This window comes from Centruroides vittatus, unplaced genomic scaffold (genome assembly GCF_030686945.1).
Source record: "Centruroides vittatus isolate TY-2023 unplaced genomic scaffold, ASM3068694v2 contig_391, whole genome shotgun sequence".
In the NCBI taxonomy this organism is placed as follows: Eukaryota; Metazoa; Arthropoda; class Arachnida; order Scorpiones; family Buthidae; genus Centruroides; species Centruroides vittatus.
The window spans coordinates 1,131,129-1,149,332 of NW_027122207.1; the positions used below are offsets into that span (position 1 = coordinate 1,131,129).

The 18,204-nt window shown below is 29.3% G+C and overlaps 1 protein-coding gene across 1 annotated transcript; it reads right to left on the bottom strand.

The window, feature by feature from the left end:
• Positions 1–4,824: 4,824 nt before the first annotated feature.
• LOC136975888 (3'-5' ssDNA/RNA exonuclease TatD-like) lies at positions 4,825–18,179 on the bottom strand. Its single transcript, XM_067271040.1, has 5 exons — positions 17,739–18,179; positions 16,471–16,569; positions 16,231–16,391; positions 8,937–9,120; positions 4,825–5,975 (listed from the first exon to the last, which is right to left on the bottom strand). Exons 1-5 carry the CDS (start codon positions 17,980–17,982, stop codon positions 5,653–5,655), a joined length of 1,011 nt encoding a protein of 336 aa, XP_067127141.1. The 5' UTR covers positions 17,983–18,179; the 3' UTR covers positions 4,825–5,652.
• Positions 18,180–18,204: the final 25 nt, after the last annotated feature.

Here is an 18,204-nt window from a genome sequence, read left to right on the forward strand (position 1 = left end):
ACGATTTTACTCGTTATTAAAACTGCGATACGTTTGATTTGTCTGCAGTTGCTAACAATGGAAAAAGTAAAGGCATCAACAAATACTTGACTAAAAAGGTTTGTTGCTGAATTAGAGGTCAAATTTTTAGCACCGACGGCAGTATTTTGTTATGTTGACCAAGTAGGAAGACTATAAATGCGGAAAAGTTTTAGATCCTGCAGCGTATTGACATTCTGGCACATAAAGCAGCTCTGAATAAATCCTGCAAGCAGAATTTCCTTCACGCTGAAAATAGTTAAGTATAGCTAAAGAAAAGCAATCCCAATTTACCTTGGACTTGTCTTCCGCCAAAAAAAGCATTTGTTATCCTCTTTTACAAACTAAATAATCCCACATTCGTCAGGTATGTTTATTTGGGTGTATTTCTCCAGAAATTGACGGAATCAACAATTAGGAAATATTATCTATCGAAACGCTATACACTAAATCGGATAAGAGCAGCTGTGACTGACAAGTACTATAAATCTGGATATTGATGTTGCGGCTATTGTAAGTTATATATTCGATACAAATGGTAAATTCTACCAGCATTTCTTTCATAGCTGTTTTTTCGTGGGCCGAATAAAATACACATTTAACTGTGTAAACCGGAATCGCACAATACTGAATATTTTTACCGGTCTGGCAGGTTTCCGTTTTGAGCAGGTTCTTTTTTAACGTAGAAAATCGCTTCGTTCTGAATAATTTTTTCCGTTTAGGCTGGTTTCCTTGTTCATATTCTGTTTTGGACAGGTTTTACCGCACACTGTTAATATTTTAACTTTAATATAACCCAGAATACTTAAAAACCCAGAATCGGACAATTACTGCACCAATATGGTTTTCCCACTGCACAATTCAAAATTCCACATTTTGTACCCAGTTGGACGTTGGAATATGCGCTACATATAAGTTAATCATTTCGCAACTCGATGCATCTAAAAACATCGTGTTATTCCTTGAGAGAATATGTAATGAATATACAAAGAATAATCATAATTATGAAATAAACTATAAGTGTTTCAGCTGTCATCTTATTTATTCGATATGAAATTAGCACAATTTTAACTTTTCCCGCCAAATAAGTTCAATGTAGTGCTCTAGTTCAAGGTCTTGTATTGTCATTTTTCCAGAACCTGGCAGGCAATTGCTTTCATATGATCTTTAGTATTATTTACGCTGTTCGATCAAAAAATGACCCCCAAGAATTTTTACATTTTTGGACTCGCCTTGAAACGTCGAGAAATGAAAAAAGGGGGAGGATTTTTTTATATGAATGGAGCACGATTTGATTCATCAATGAATTACAAATAACGCCCTTTGTCGAAAATTTCTGAAATTTTGTAGTGAGGTGTGTATATCGGGATTTATGCTATTAAATTTGATGGTGAAAGGTCGAGGGGTGGAGAGATTAAAATATGATTGCTGGGCTGCAATTTTTAATGTATAATTTAAATATGCGCTTTCCACCTCAAATTCGTAGCGACTTGCCCTGCACATTATACTTTTCTTTAACAATAGTCGTTCTGGTCATTAACACTTTTCAGGGGAAAATTTTTGAATTAAAATAATGTGACTTCCAGTTTCCATCGAAGTTCATATATAGTTAATCGAAGCCTCCTGCCCCTAAGCTTTCCATATCTGGTCTTGAATTACATTTATCTAACACCGTTCTTGAGATTAAGGAAAGACAGACAGACAATGGAAATTTATAGGTCTACAATTTTTTAAAATTGCAGCCCATTTATTTACAATATAAAATGTCTTAAGGTTAGTTTATGTTTTAGAATCAAGAATTCAGCAGATATTTGAACAAATTTAGTGAAAAATAAAGGTCAGGTAAATATTACTCTTCTTAAACCATATTATAAGTACTATATATTAAAAACTAATAATAATAATTATATTTGTTTTCCATTAACTTTACAAAACAATTGATTTTTTCAGTTTTTATTTCTAAACAGAATTTTTTAAAACAATTTTAACAATAAAGCTTTTTATCAAACACATTTCAGCTTAAAATTAAATATTTCATTAAAATTGGATTTTAATACAATTCAGAAATTTACAAATGCATTTGATTTCAAATATATATATTAAATCAATGATTAATTTAATACGTAACAGAATGTCATAAAGTCTCCTCAAAGTATACATAGCAAATATAACAACAATCAGTGTAGATAAATATTACAAATTATATACAGAAATTCTTTCTTGAATTTTATAGAATATAAATAAAGTTATGGCCATGATACTTAAACATCTACATAATAAAATCCAACTTAGAAAATTTATTTTAATACTATCATTTAAAATTGTTTTAAATGATTAAGGCATGTATGCAATAATTTGTGAGCAATTTATTTTTGTAATGTAGTATGGAACACCATTGAGAGAGATTTAAAGAGCTTATTTAATTACGACTTCTTGATCAATGTCAAGGCCTTAATAAATAATTCAATTCTACTTGGCAACCATTTTCAGATGAAATAGTATTTGAAATTAACTATTATCTTCATTAAGTTCAGCATTCAAAACTGAAAATTTTTCATTTCAATCTAAATAATATTTATTATGGCTAAGAATGAGACTGATATCCCAGTCATAAGAACAGTAAATTTTTTCCACACCTATAATAATTATACAAAATTTATTAGAATTTATACATTATATTCTCTTCTATATATATATATATAGAAGAGAATACTTTTGTTAATTTTTTTTCAGTTTCCAAGATTGTTGGCTTCTGTTTTGTCTATTATGAACTGCCTAAACTAAATGGAGTCAGTGAGCTTGAGATGATGAAAGTCTATATAAAAAGGGTTATTTATAATTGAGCTTCAGTACAATTTTTAAATATGATTATACATCTATAAAATTTTTGGCAAAATACTTGATAGACAATATTTATTATTTGCTTATTTATTAACAATACATGTTAAATTACTAGTATTGATTTAATCAATTTAAAATTAAATCAGATACATCTAACCTTCAATTTATGTGGTAGACTGATTCTGTTGGAATCAAAAACAAAATATATAAGCCAAGACTAAAATTTAGACAAGAAATAGGAAGATAAATGTAAAACCTTAAAACTCAAATATGTTAGTCTCAGTCTATACGATTTCAATTTACATTACACATTTTGTGGAACAATATATTGAGTAATCTAACTTTGATTTTTGAATTACAAGTAACCATTTTCATTTTAGCAATGCAAAAAAAACAAGCAATAATATACAGTTGATACCTAATCCACATCACAATCATTTTCAATATTAATAATACTGAGATTTCTATAACAAAATGTAAAAATCAGAAACATGACAACTCAATGACCAGGCAAATGCAATAAATAAACTGTACATCAGCACAATTATTATTAATTTTTATCAAAAATAAGAATATTTAAAATTTGAAATTAGTTGTCAGTTCATAAGCTTTTGATTACATTTTTTTGAAGAATTAATTTTAAAAATTATTATTAATTATATTAATATACAAGTATTTCAATAAATAGTTGACTTTATATTAATATATAAAACATTTAAATTATGTTTGGTTGGAAAAAAAGTTTATCAAAAATACTGAATGAAATCACACATGATTTCACTACCAAAAACATTCTGTATATTATATTATTAAATGTAAATTATAAATACTAAATGAAAGAATTTATCTAAGGCAAAAATCTTCTACCCAAAGTATATTTTTGAGCCATATCTTTACTTTTTAAAAGTAATTTCAACTTTATAAAATTTCACCAAAATTATAAATAACTGTTGCAAGGTATTATACAGTGTGTAAAAAATTTGAGGGGTTAATTTTGTCAGGGCTATTTTTTGATTTAAAGCATTCATTTTGAGTTATAAGCAATTTTAAAAATGTGACGTCACTTCCTGTTTAGCAAAACACTATCTGATGTATGAAAATATTTGTTGATAATTGCATGTTAGTTATTAATTTGTTACTTGGATTTTGAGTCTTTTTTGTAACAAAACCAGTTATAATGGATATAAGGGAAAATAAAAGACTCAAAATCCAAGTAACAAATTAATAAAATTGCAGATGATAATCAACAGATAACAAACTAACATGCAACATGCAATCAACGAATATTTTCAAACATCAGACGGCATTTTGCTAAACAAAGTGACGTCACATTTTTTAAATCACTTGTAACTCAGAATGAATGCTTCAAATTAGAAAATGGCCCTAGAGTTTTTGGTTCAAAATTAATCTCTACAACCCCTCACATTTTTTACACATCTTTGCTACATCCCATATATTAATTATTTATTGATATCCTGCCAAAAATCTTAGTCTTGATATTTTATTAGACAAATCATTCAATTTACTAAATAAAATTTATTTTTGAACACGATTGTGTAATTCCTGAAATTCAATTTCAAGAAAATTAGTTACAAATCATAATTAAAATATTTGCAAATCAAATAAGATTAACTAAAAAGGATGTGGCATTTTTTGCCATTTATTATTCAAATTTATTTTAAAGAAATTAATACTATTTATCAAAATTGAGATTTACTTTAAGTTTAACAAAAGTTTTTCAAATATATTTCTTAGGTTCTGTAATAGAATCACAGAACCTAAAAATTTTTAAATAAGAAGAGAAATTATACATAAATATAACAAAAAAAAAAAAAAAAAAAAAAAAAAAATTAAATTAAATTTTTGTTTAAAATTATAGTATATTATATTTGATTTTCTCCTAAGGTAAAAAATTAAACAGAATGAAGTTATCAAACTTTTTTTAAGTCATGCCTACATATAATAATAAAAAATCACTAAACAACTTAATTCATTTAACAATATGGGCAAAGTGATTTGAATTCTGAATTCAAAATTGCAAATACCATGTATAATCTCATTTTTTGTTTTATTCATCATTAATAATAATAATAAAATTTACAAGTAAGGCTCTTAATGCCAGTTGTGACTACCTTTAATATTTATGAAATTATTGGTATTTGAAATGATAATTTAGTCTACAAAGTATAAAACAATCCATTTGTTCTGAGAAGAATGATAATCTATTTGGAATATTTCATGATATATGAGAAGAAAACTGCATAGTAAATAGAATTAAATTTCCTATTATATAATTAAATAGTTATTCAATATTTTTTTAGATTATATGGATTACTATTAAATTGGACGGTTTAAAAAAAATAAATTTAACTGGCCAATATATTCTTAGCACACATTATAATTTGATGCAAATTTATTTTGTGACTTAACTTCTGTAATTAACAATTCAAATACATTTAACAGTAATGTATAATAGTTAAAGCTAATAATAATAAAAAAATGATACTTTTACAAGAAATAAAAAAAATTATATATTAAAAATAAAGTTTTTATATAGCTGCCAAAATATTTCATCTCCATTATAAAAATTTTAATTTATTATAAATATTTATATGATGAAAAAATAAGACTAATATTGTATGAAAAAGGATAAGATATAGCAAAGCACAAAATAATTGTTTGTTTATATTAGTCTAAATATATAAAATTTATCAATAAAATATAGCACTATAATTTTTACAATTGGCAATATTAATTTTCTTATTGAAATGTCTAAGACATTATAATATTATTTCAACTTAGTCCAAATACTTTTAAGGCACTATAAGTTGTTTTCAAGGCAACATCAGCAGGCTTGATCTTAAGATATGCAGCTATCATTTCAACTGTCACCAGAAGAGAGCAAGGTTCATTTCTCTGAAATGTGCAGTAACGATGCAAAAAACTCACAGAGCGTTCTGTTAAGGCACTTTTAACATGGCTAGGAAGTTTGGAAGCACGTGTATTAGGATACATAAAAGGCGAATCACTTTCTAATAAGAGACGATCTAAAGGAATTAGACCATCTTCTAAGCTTTTACGAATACCGTCTTCTGATTTATCTTTCCAAAGATAACCTAATAAAAAGATTATAATTTTCTATAGAATAAATAGATAAATTATTTTAGAAGAAAATATTATATATCTATTTGTTTTTTTAAAAAATCCTACAATCCTTAATAAATTTTAAAATATTAAGATCAAATGGTTTAAATTATTTTAAAGAGTTTCTTCTTTACAATGAGTATTAATTCTACTAATGTGTGGAAAAAAAAATAATTCTATGTATTTTCTGGAAACTTTAACCAATCAAAGTAATTTAAGGATTCTGTCAACCATTATCATTGTTTTGTAAAATAATTCTTTCTTCTTCTAGAGTACTCTTATCAATTAAAATATTTTGGTTAAAGTTAAGCTAAGCTATTTTACATTTATACATTGAAAGCATATTAGGACATTTTTTTTACTTACCCATGTGATCAAAAGTAATGGGAATGGTTCAATAAAATGCAAGATTTGAATTTATTCATCAGAATTTATTTTGTTTCCTTCAAAGCAATTCCATCCCACTGCAATGCATTTATACCAATGGTTTTTCCAATCCTCAAAACATGCTTTAAAGTAGTTTTCATAAAATTTTGTTTTATAGCATCAATCAACTCAAAATGGTGACCATGTAGGGGAAATTTTAGTTGAGGAAACAGGAAAAAGTCACATGGTGCCATATTAGGTGAATATGGAGCTTGCAGAGTATTTAATACTTGATTGTGCTTACTCCCAAAGGGCAAAAGAAGGAACAAGAAGCAAAGTTTCTAAGTATAACTTATCACACAGGAACACTATTTTATTCATCAAATAGATTATTTTGTACAATGAAATGGACATGCATTTCAGGCTGTTTGCCCCTCTTCAGTCTATATTGTACAATTGTTAAAGCTGAAATGATACTTACATGTGACTGCTGGAATAATGAAGTATGAGGGATATTTTTAAAGTAAGGTCTGTTTATAATATCCTGGTAATATCTTTGCACATGTGCAAATTTACAAACATGCACATTTTAAAATGTCTCCTGGCTCCCCTTGCACACAAACATTTTGAATAATGTTGGCAGTGTGTGCTTTTTACGTTGTGTGATGAAAATGTTTAAGAAGATCAAGTGGCTCGCTAGCTGTGAAATAAGGTCAGTTATTCACTTTCTGGCCACAAGAAATGTGAAACCAGCAGAGATTCATTGCCAGATCTGTGAAGTTTATGATCCAAATGCCATGAGTAATAGCAAAATTTGTAAGTGGGTAAGAACAATTAAAGAAGGTTGGGAGAATGTGCACAATGAACCATGCTTGGGTCGGTCGTCTGTAATCATCAATGATCCTGTCAATGCAGTAGACACCACGATTCATGGAAAAAGACAATTTACCATTTACACCCTATCAGTTAATTTCTCACAAATTTCATGGTCAATTCTTTACAAAATTGTGTCAGAAAACTTGGACTATAGGAAATTGTGCTCTTGATCCAGGAAGGTTATCCTCTCAGGTGGCACAGTTCTATGACATGGATCTACAGAAACTGGTCTCACACTATGACAAATGTTTCAACAAGAATGGAAACTATGCAGAAAAGTAGCCAAAAGTATATAAAATACAAGAAAAAATAAATTACTTGTATAGTAGTTCATTTTTTACTGTAAAACAGACCTTTAAAAATATCCCTTGTATTTAAAACGATGGGTAAAAGGGAAGTAAAACTTAAGTTATGTTTTTTTTAGCAAGTCTTTTAAGATCTTAAATTGGATAAAACAACTAAACTTTAAGTTGCAATTATACAATATGGACTGAAGAAAGAAAAAACAGCCCAAAATGCATATATTGATACATTACATTGTACAAAAGAAAACATTTTATTCATCTAATAGTGTTCCCATGTGATAAGTTCTACTTAGCAATTTTTGTACTTACTCCCAAAGAACGAGCATTGTGAACAGGTACATTATCATAGTGTGAAATCCACGAGTTTTCTTGCAATAAATCAAGTTGTTATTCTATTATATATTATAATTATTATTTGAGAATTTTGCATTGTTTGCAAAATGCTCAAATAATAATACATTCGTTGACAGTTTGGCCAGTTGGAAGAAATTCAAGATACACAATTTCAAGTCAATTGAAGAAAATATTCAACATGGTCTTTAATTTTGATTGACTTTGATGTGATCTTTTTGGTCTTGCTACACCTTTTGAGTGCCATTCACTTGATTGTTGAACTGTTTTGGTATCAAAAGTGTAGAATGATGAAATGTCAATCATAATGATGAATTATCCTTAAAATGCATCTCAAGAAAGCATTTCCTCAGCCACTTGAACTTGTTGTTTCTGGAAAAAATTCCATATTTTCAAGAAAACTCTAGAAGTGATGTGCCACAAGCCCAAATGATCTTTTAAAATTGCTTGACAAGATTTAAACAATACTAGAACATGTTCAATAATATCCCTAATTATTAAACAATGATCACTGAGCACCAAATCTGACTTGAGAGACATGATGTTCATCAGTTGGAGTGGGTACTCTACCAGAGCATGGCTCATCTTTGACACTTACTCTGCCTTCTTTGAACATCTTGTACAATTTGAAAACTCTTGTTTTTTTCAATACACTATTGTCAAAGGTTTTTTGCAACATTTGCAACATTTTCTAATTTTGTTGTGAAAACAAAATTTAATGCATATTCTTTGCTCAATTACACTAGACATTTTGAAAAAAAAATTGCTGACACAAAAATCCTTTTACACATAAAACAAGCATTTGCAAATGAAAACAGATGATGAATAAATCACTGTTAGATATCAATGAAAGTCATACCAAATTTAATGAGCCCTCATGCATATATGCAGTTTAAATGAATCATTTCTGATACTTTTTGATCACAACAGTATACAAACACATACATTAAAGTAAAAATTAAATTTGCATCCAATTACATTAAAAATGCTTAGATAAATTTATTACAATATACAAAATTTAATTTTGATACTAACCTGTTAAACCCACATAAAATCCCATGGAAATATATTTCTGTAATTCTTGTCTTGATCCTGTGAAACAATGAATCACAGTAAAGGGTAATTTATCCAAAAATTGCTCTAATATTTCTATTAATGTAGTATGAGCATCTCGTTCATGAATAAATAATGGTTTCTTGAGTTCACATGCTAATTCCACCTAAAATTAAATTCAAAAAAGAAGTTTTAATATTTAATCATGAATGCATTCAGGACAATTCTCCATAAAGCAAAATTGAATCAAAATCTTTTGTTTTAGATATAGTACAACTCCAATTACCCAAACTAACTAGAACTAGACATGGTTCAAATAAATTAAAATTTGGATAACAAAACACAGAATTATATATGCTAGAAAAAAAAAACTTGTGTGAATGAATAACATCAGGATATAAAACAAAAATTGAAAATGAGTGTTACAGAGCAATAATTTATCTTTATCTAAATATATAAAATTACTTGTCCTGACTGACTGACAGTGATTCATCATTGCCCAAAGCAAACCGTTGAACCTAAAGAGGTGAAATTTGGTACACAGGGTACGTCATGAAAACGCACACTAAAAAGGGATTTTTGGACATTCCCCCTCAGGGGGAGGGGGAGAGGGAGAGGATTAAGGCTTAACCTGAAGAACGACTTCTACTGTACTATTTTAGATGCAATTTTTTTTTGTTTTCAACTATGTTTAGTCTTCATTCAAGATATTGATAGGGGGAATAAAACAAACAGAAGTTGCAAAGAAGTATAGCTTTACTCAGTCAACCATAGCAAAATTTTTAAAGAAATGGAAGGAAATAGAGTGCAGTGTAGCTGATGGAAACTTAAGATCCACTAGCTACACTGCACATGCTATTTCTGCCAGTCATTCCATGACCAAATCTCAGGAGGCTGCTATGCAATGACAGGTATGTTATTTCCATACTAGAGAAGTCCAGGACATACTCTATTCCATTGGAAAACACATCTGGTATTCACACCCACTACATAAGAGCGACAACCAGAATGTTATCTTGGCGCATCTCCCAACACCAACATTCCATCAGGAAAGACAGGTATTACACTGAACTAACAAGGATGGTGTTACAACTCAACACACCCTGCTGTAGACCCTGTCTCGATGCTCAGGTATTGCAATCAGAGGAGCCTGGCGTATGGGAGGGCCCTCCTTACCGTTTTACTAAATCCATGTAACAGCCTGCTTGAGTTGCCTTGGGACAGCTTATATAAAAGATTAAAGCATTATCTCTAGCTCCTTCTCGGCACCTATACAACACATTATGGCACATGCGCATTGTTACCCATGCACGTGTCAATTTAAAATCTTTACATTTAGAACAAACTAAACTTAGAACAACTAAAGGACTAGGGCCATTAGTTTTAACTCAAAATCTTTGTTAAGATTGTGTCTGCTTGAAGACAGCGTTTTATAGCACGTTGAAAGTGCTTGCAAATATAGTGGTATTTATATGTAATTAACACCTGTGTGATAATTTGTTCTTCTCTTGCTTAACTTAAGATCCTTCTTGGAAACATCTGAAGACACCTAATTGTGATGTTGACAGTGCAACATTTTATTGGTTTACTAAGATGCATGCACAGAATGTACCAATTAGTCTTGTGCCAAAAAGCAACACATTTTGCAAGGATGATTACAGACATGGAATTTACAGCACGAAACAGATGGCTGCATTGCTTCATGATATTATCTTAGGTTGCTTCAGGGGAGGAAAAACAGTGCCACTTGAAGAAGAAAATTCTTGGCATTGAAAAAAAATGAAAGAAATCCTTGAAAGAAACTTGACAACATCTACAATGCAGATGAAACTGGATTATTTTTTCAATTGATATCCAAAAAAGATTTGCATTTAAGAGAGAATATGCAAGGGTGGTAAACAATCAAAACAGCACATCACTGTTTTGTTTTGCAACTCAACAGGGATGGACAAATTAACACCTCTTGTAATTGGAAGCTCAGCAAAACCCAGATGTCTGAAGAACATGAGATGTATGTCAGATAAGGTTTCTTTTCTCAGAGTATTTTTCTTTAATTTTCCTACCTTCTGTTGCACTCATAATTACTCCTTATTTCAGTCCATTATGATGCCAATGGAAAACATTGTATGACTACAAGCATCTTCAACAAGTGGCTGTTTATGATAGACAGACAAGATGATATAAAAGAAAATAGTTCTTCTAGTAGATAATAGTACTGTTCATATAGATATACCATCATTACACAATGTTAAAGTATGCTATTTTCCTTCCAGTTGTGCATAAGTGCAGTATGGGAATAATTCGATGTTTTAAAATCAAAGTACAGATTCTATTTAGTGCAGAGTATGTTAATAAACATTGAAAGGAAGTACACAAATCCCTGTAACATAAGTATAAAAGCAGCATGTGAGACAATTGCCAGCTGCTAGTAGAATTTGCAACCTGTTACAATCAAGAATGCTTGAAAGAAGCAAAACTTTGTCTTTATTGAAGAGGATGACATGCCTGTGTTATCCAACAATGAAATGATGATCTGGTGTCATGACAGTGAGGCTGGTAACATGATTGTGGTACCATAAAGCAGAGACTCCAGGAACAAAAATATTCCAGTATTAGTGGCAACAGCATAGATGTTGAGGCAGAAGAATATGTTGCTATTGATGAGGAGTTATATTTATTTATAGACTGTACAAATGATGCAATTTTGGCAGAGTTAGGGACTAATGTCAAAGATGTAGAAGAGGAAGAATCAATTCATTGTAAACTCCCCAGTATCTCAGAAGTTATTTCTCAAATGGAAGTAATTCAACATATGGTAACAATAATTCCTGGAATTGGAAACAAACTGGCTGATCTTGTGCAGTTTGTTCAGCATTGTAAACCATAGCTTGCAAAAGAAAAAAAAGATGATTGGTTGGATTTGAGGTTTTGTGGCACAAGGGTCTAGGAAGGCCAGAGTGCCTGGTCTAACCAGTTATAAAAAGAAAACTATGCTGCCAGGTCTTTTGGGTCTTTTAATATATGACCAATCTCATAACTTTCAATTAAACAAATAGATTTTCTAAAACAAAACAAACAATATCCTTAATGAAAAAACAACTTATTTTAACAGAAAAATTTGAATTCAAGGACAGTTACTGTAGTTTATTTTTTAATGATGGAATACATGTATCATTTTTGTCTTGGTGCTAAATGAATACAATCATTCACTTTTCTCTCAGATTTTGCTTTTTTAAGGAAATTGAAAAACTTTCGTTCAGATCTAAAACTGTCCAAATATCATATATGCCTGAACAGATAGTAACATCATAAATACATCTTTATACAGGAAGTATGACAGCTGCCCTATTTAAATTTATTAAACTGTTAAAATTCAAATGTAAAGAAATATTTGAACTCAATTCTGATTAGTTATTTAACTTTTTAAATCTGTCCAACAGTTAGTAACTACCAATTAATCATACTAATGCAGTTGACCTGCCAGGAAAAAAAAAAAAAAAAGAAAAATATGTAGCAACAATGAAATATGGACAAATAAGGTTCATAAAATTAGCATAATTTGTTTCAGAAATCAACAGGGAAGTCAAGTATCAAAGTTTGACTTCCCTGACTTTTCATCCCTCATTGCCTCTAGATGGCACCATGTTACCATCTTTTCAATTGTCTAGTAATAATGGGAAGCTTCTGGAACAATGTGGACTTTGTCAATTAAAATACAGTCAATTCTGTTTAATTGTGCCACCAGTTTTTTAAATTCCTACTATTACTTCACACTCTCCCTATATATATCTATATATTTATATATCTTGTTCAAATTTTCAATTGTTAATAAAATACTTTTTATTCATCCACTCAAGTTCAAATACATTTTTTTAAACTTGTAGTGGATGACACTTGATGTTAATACAGTTTTTTTCAAATATTAATTCATTAATTAATTAAATTTAAACTGTGGCACCTGTCAGCAATATGCCGATTCTGACCGATAGAGGGCATGAGGAGAAAAAAAGCGAACTTAGTAATTATTTAATAAAAAGTAACTAAAATAAAATTTTTCTTTGTTGACCTGAGTAAGAATTGACTTAAAAAAAATTTTTTTTAATATTATTAGCTTGTTTGGGCCAAATTTCAAAGAATGGAAGCCAAACTAACAAACTAATCTTCTTATTCTGCCTTCTCCTAGAGGAGGTTGGTGGCCAGCAAATACCACGAATCTCTATTGTGAGTCTTATAAATAGTTTCTTCAGTATCTAGTCCTGTCGAGTCCTTAAGGTCATCCATCCATCCTCGTCTTCTTCCCCTTGATCTTCACTCAATCTCTCCTTCTAATGTGAGTTTGGGGATTTCATGTGTTTCTTCCCTCAGTAAGTGTCCATAGTATGCTAGCTTTCTCCTCTTTATTATTTTTATTAATTCTCTTTTAGTATCTGCCATCTGTAACACCTTGTCATTAGTGGTTCTACTAGTCCACTTGATCTTTGACATTGTTCTGATTGCCCACATCTCAAAGGCCTCAATTTTCCTCTCCATATCTTTTCGTAGTGTCCATGCCTCACATCCATAATGCAAAATGGGCCAAATGTAGCATTTTAGCATTTTTAGTCTTAATTGTAGATTTAGTTTCTTTTCACACAGAATGTTTCTCATCTGGTTAAACTTGTCTTTAGCTTGTCCAATTCTGCTTCTGGTTTGCTTTGATACATTATTGTCTGAATAAAATCTTTTCCCCAAATAACAGAAACTATCTACTTATTCAAGGTTCTCCCCTCTGCATTTCATCTTTATTGTGTACTTATCTTTACTTATGTACATTGTCTTAGTCTTCTTTGTATTTACTGAGAGTCCTATTTCTTCACTTTTTGATACTAGTTCATTTAACAGTATTTGTAGTTCTTTTTCTGATGTAGTGAGAATGACTGTGTCATCTGCATATCTGAGATTGTTAATGCTTATCCCATTAATCTTTACACCTTCTGTTCTATCTTCCAGGGCCTCCCGCATTAGGTACTCAGCATACAAATTATATGGGATTGGTGAAAGTACACAGCCCTGTCTAACCCCTCTTTTCCATTCAGATTCTTCATTTCCCAATCTAACTTTTATTTTCTGATTCCAATATGCATTTTTAATGATCTTAATCTCTCTTGTCTAGTACTAGGTTACAAAGGATTTCTAGTAGTTTATCATGCCGTATCTTATCAAATGCTTTTTTGTAGTCCACTTTCCTGTAAGCCTAGAAGTTTGACACTGGCATTTGGAATGTTGAGCATGATTCCACTGACTTTCCAAACACCATTGTCAAACTATAAATTTGACAATGGTGTTTGACTATAAGTTTGACAATTGGCTTACAGGAAAGCGGCGCCAAACATCCGATGTACATGTTTTCGCATTTAAAACTTCGGCCTCAACCTCGCTACTGTCTCAAGTTTCTCAATGTCACCTATCTAGTTTAAGTGTGTATCATCATCCTAGGATAGCACATACAATAATAAATTTGATATAATACATTGATTAATAGAAATAAAATTGAAGTTGACATCACACATGACCTATTTTTTAGCACAGGGCTCAGACTATTTTATGTCCAAAAACAAAAAGTTTCTTTGATGATGAATTGTAAAATTTTCTCTGAAAAATTATTTTAAAATATCTTTTTTAAATAAAAAAAAATAAATAAACACTTTTGATAGACATTTATCATCACTTTTTTTTTAAAATGTGACCATATTTTTATAAATTTAATAAATTTATAAAAATAATAATAATAATACACATAATAATAAATTTATACCCAAAACCATAGAAAAAATAAAAAGGAATAATAATATTCATATAATGATAAAACTTTATTTAGCTATTTAATCCAGACAATTCAGGAAACAGTTTTAAAATGCAGTTTATTAATTTGCAAATGGGAAAATCTGTATGGGGAAATAAATGTTTTGTTTTAATTCAAGCTGACATAAAATTTTACCCATTAAATAGTGTCAAAAAGTGTCTTGAAATTAAAAAGAACCTAAAAAAATTTTTTTAAGTTCTGTTCAATTTGGTTTCAGTTTTTTGTAAAAATCAAAACTGTGGTTCTGTAACTGAAACTGATTAAACCTTATGGCAAGTGCATAACTGTGTAAGTAGGCAATGATATAACAGGTGACTGAACTGATTAGAAACAAAGTAAATAATGTTTGAATTTCACTTTTAAAACACAAAATCCTTGCATTCTGACAAATTTCTCCACTTAGCCAAGACACTATTCCATCTTTTGCAGCTATTTTCGTACATAATATTTTTACTACTGCAAATTTCCCTGGGACTGCTTTAATTTTCCCAAACCTCATACACATTCTGCATTCCTGGCTGCAGTTTATTATACAATTTTATTTGAATAATAATAATATTTCATTTAAGATATTTTTTGTAACTATTAAATAAATTAAATCTTAGTAACAATTCTCCATCTGAAAATTAACAGTAAAAAGAATTCTTTTAATAAAAATATAAATACGACTTTTATAAAGAAATAACTTTGCATGTTGTTTTCCTTTTTCACCATTCAGAATTCTTTCACTATATTTTTTAGTCTTAAAATTGTCATTTTTCTTTACTTATATTGATAAATTGGGGAACTTATGGAACTTAATTTTTAATATTATCAAAAAAAAATTAACTGCATCAAACTTCCATTTATCTGTGCTAATTAGTGCATGGTGTGCATAGAAAACTGAATAATTTTTTCTTTTTATAGTTTAGAGGGCTATTTTGAATTATCTGGTTTTTTTTCCAAAGTTTTTAAATAAACTACAGTATATAGATACAGCTCAACTCTGTAAGTGCGAGTCCCAAGTTTCGTAAACTGAAATTTATATTCACAGTAAACATAAAATGTAAATTTGTTCATAAACTGTTTAATAAAATTATTATATCTTCTTTCAATAGTCTCACTATTGGAAGAAGAAATTTTTATGTAAATTTCTTCTAATTCAAAGATATCACGTAGAAATGTAAAATTTAGCTCATGTATAATTACATTTTTTTTTTCCAAATTACTATATTTTAATTTTAGGACTAGTAGAATATTTTTTCAAATCTGCTGTTTATAGCATACAAATATGATTCTATCAAAAAGCTGAAAGTTACTTATGACACTTTGTCATTTTACAGTAATTCGAATATTTTGACAATGCATGGGTAACCTACAAAATGGATAATCCATGCATAGATGAGTGGGAGTTTGGTGTATACTCAAAAACTAATTATATATTCTATAATTTACCTGTTGTTTGAAAACTTCAATTTGAACATTTGGTTCCGAATAATTTCTTTTAAAATCAAGCCCACATTCTCCTACTGCTACACATTCAGGATTAGAAGCCATTTCACGAAGAGTGTCATACGTTTCAGCAGTCCACGATTTTGCGTCATGTGGATGAACACCTTAAAGTAATAATTATTACAAAAATTATTATTGTTACGAAACATTCCAGATAAATATAAGAAATATTTTAATACAAACCTGCTGTACAATACAATGAACCTGGAAATAAACGAGTTAATCTAAGTGCTTCCTTACTGCTATGAATTGATGTACCAGTAACAATTATTTTCATAATGCCTGTGATAAATTAAAAGTGAAAGCAACTTCATTAAATTTTTACAAATTTTATTAGCAATATGGTTTTTAATAACTAAACAAAATTTAATAAATTATATATTAATAATATGAAATACTGAGCAGTACATTCCAATTATATAAAATTAAATTTATACAAAACTTTTGTTTTAAAATGTTAATTGACAAGGAATAATGTATTATTAACATAAGATTTAATATAAGCAATATGATTATTCTCTAACATGTTTATATAATGTAACATTATGAAATATAATTTGTAATAAATCAATAAAAAGTTTACGTTTAATTTTGGTTATTAAAACAAATATGTATTAAAAACTTTCTGCTAAATTTTAAAACAATTATTATATAAATATATTACATTATCTAGGCTTAACAAGTTAAACCCAAATAATGTATTACATCTGACATTTAAACGGGTCAATTATCTGTTCACGTCTTACTTTTTATAGATTATTACTTAATAAAATTTATGTTTAGGTTAACTTGATTTAAATATATCTCAAGTGAATACCAAATCACAAACCCAAGTAAATTTTATCTATTCTATTAATTAAAATATAATTTATTCAATAAAGTAACATAACCAATACACCAACCAAAGCCGAATTATCGGGCTAGAAACGGCTATAATAATAATAATTTATAATATAATATAACCCACTAATTGATTTAAGAAATATTAATTAGTTTATAGGAAAAATTAGAGAAGTTTTTGATAGATAGTAGAGAGACAGAGCAGTGACCAACAAACTATAATGAAAAATTTGGCAATGGTTAAAAACAAAAATCTGGCATCCAAAACATTTAACACCATTTAAAATAAAAGTTTATTATAAGTTTGCTCTACTTTCATGCCAAGTTTTATAAAAACTATTTTAAAAATCCACGGTTCGGCAATTGATTTAAATAATTACGTTCAATAACTTTTGAATATATATATATATTTTTTTCCCCTTTTTTATTTCAATGTCAAACCCAAAATGACATTTAAAGAGCTCGAAAACATAAATTGCATTAATTAAATAGGTGCAGTTTCTAAACTAATTGGTTAAATGAGAAGCGAGGTCGTATGTTTATCAACTGTTATACCTAAAATTACATAAATTACCGTGTAATGCTGTAAATAGCGCACGCATTGTCTTTACCTGCATCTTTGGCACGTTTTACTACGCCATCCAAATCTCTCTGAAATTTCTTATTCGTCAAGTTCGAACCGACATCCACCATTAAATATCTACCGTCACTTTCTAATTCTTTCAGTAAACTTTCCGTTTCTTGCTGCTGTTGGACGGATTTTTTACCTCCCATTTCGTCAGTGAACATTCTCAAAGCCGTCTCTTCGCCTTGTTGTTTCATCTCTTCCTTGACTTTTAATAACGATAATGCCATTTCTTTAACTCGTAAAAACAAAAAAAAAAAAGCTATAAAGAAACTTGTAACGAAGAAAACAATATTACAGCTTTTTTTAAACAATCGTCAAACATATATACACAATTAAATTAAACATTTCAAAGTAATTCCGTCTTCGACAAACTCGCCATAGACTTTCCTGGAACACGTGATCTATGACGTTTCGACATTGCTCGGCTCGTGCTTTCTACCGTTGCATCG

Excerpts from the sequence above, each read along its gene's own strand:
- LOC136975888 (XM_067271040.1), bottom strand. The coding sequence starts at position 17,982 with ATGGCATTATCGTTATTAAAAGTCAAGGAAGAGATGAAACAACAAGGC. Across the intron at positions 16,392-16,470 it reads TTCATTGTATTGTACAGCAG|GTGTTCATCCACATGACGCA; the intron begins GTTTGTATTAAA and ends TATTACTTTAAG. Across the intron at positions 9,121-16,230 it reads TTGAAGTTTTCAAACAACAG|GTGGAATTAGCATGTGAACT; the intron begins GTAAATTATAGA and ends ATTTAATTTTAG.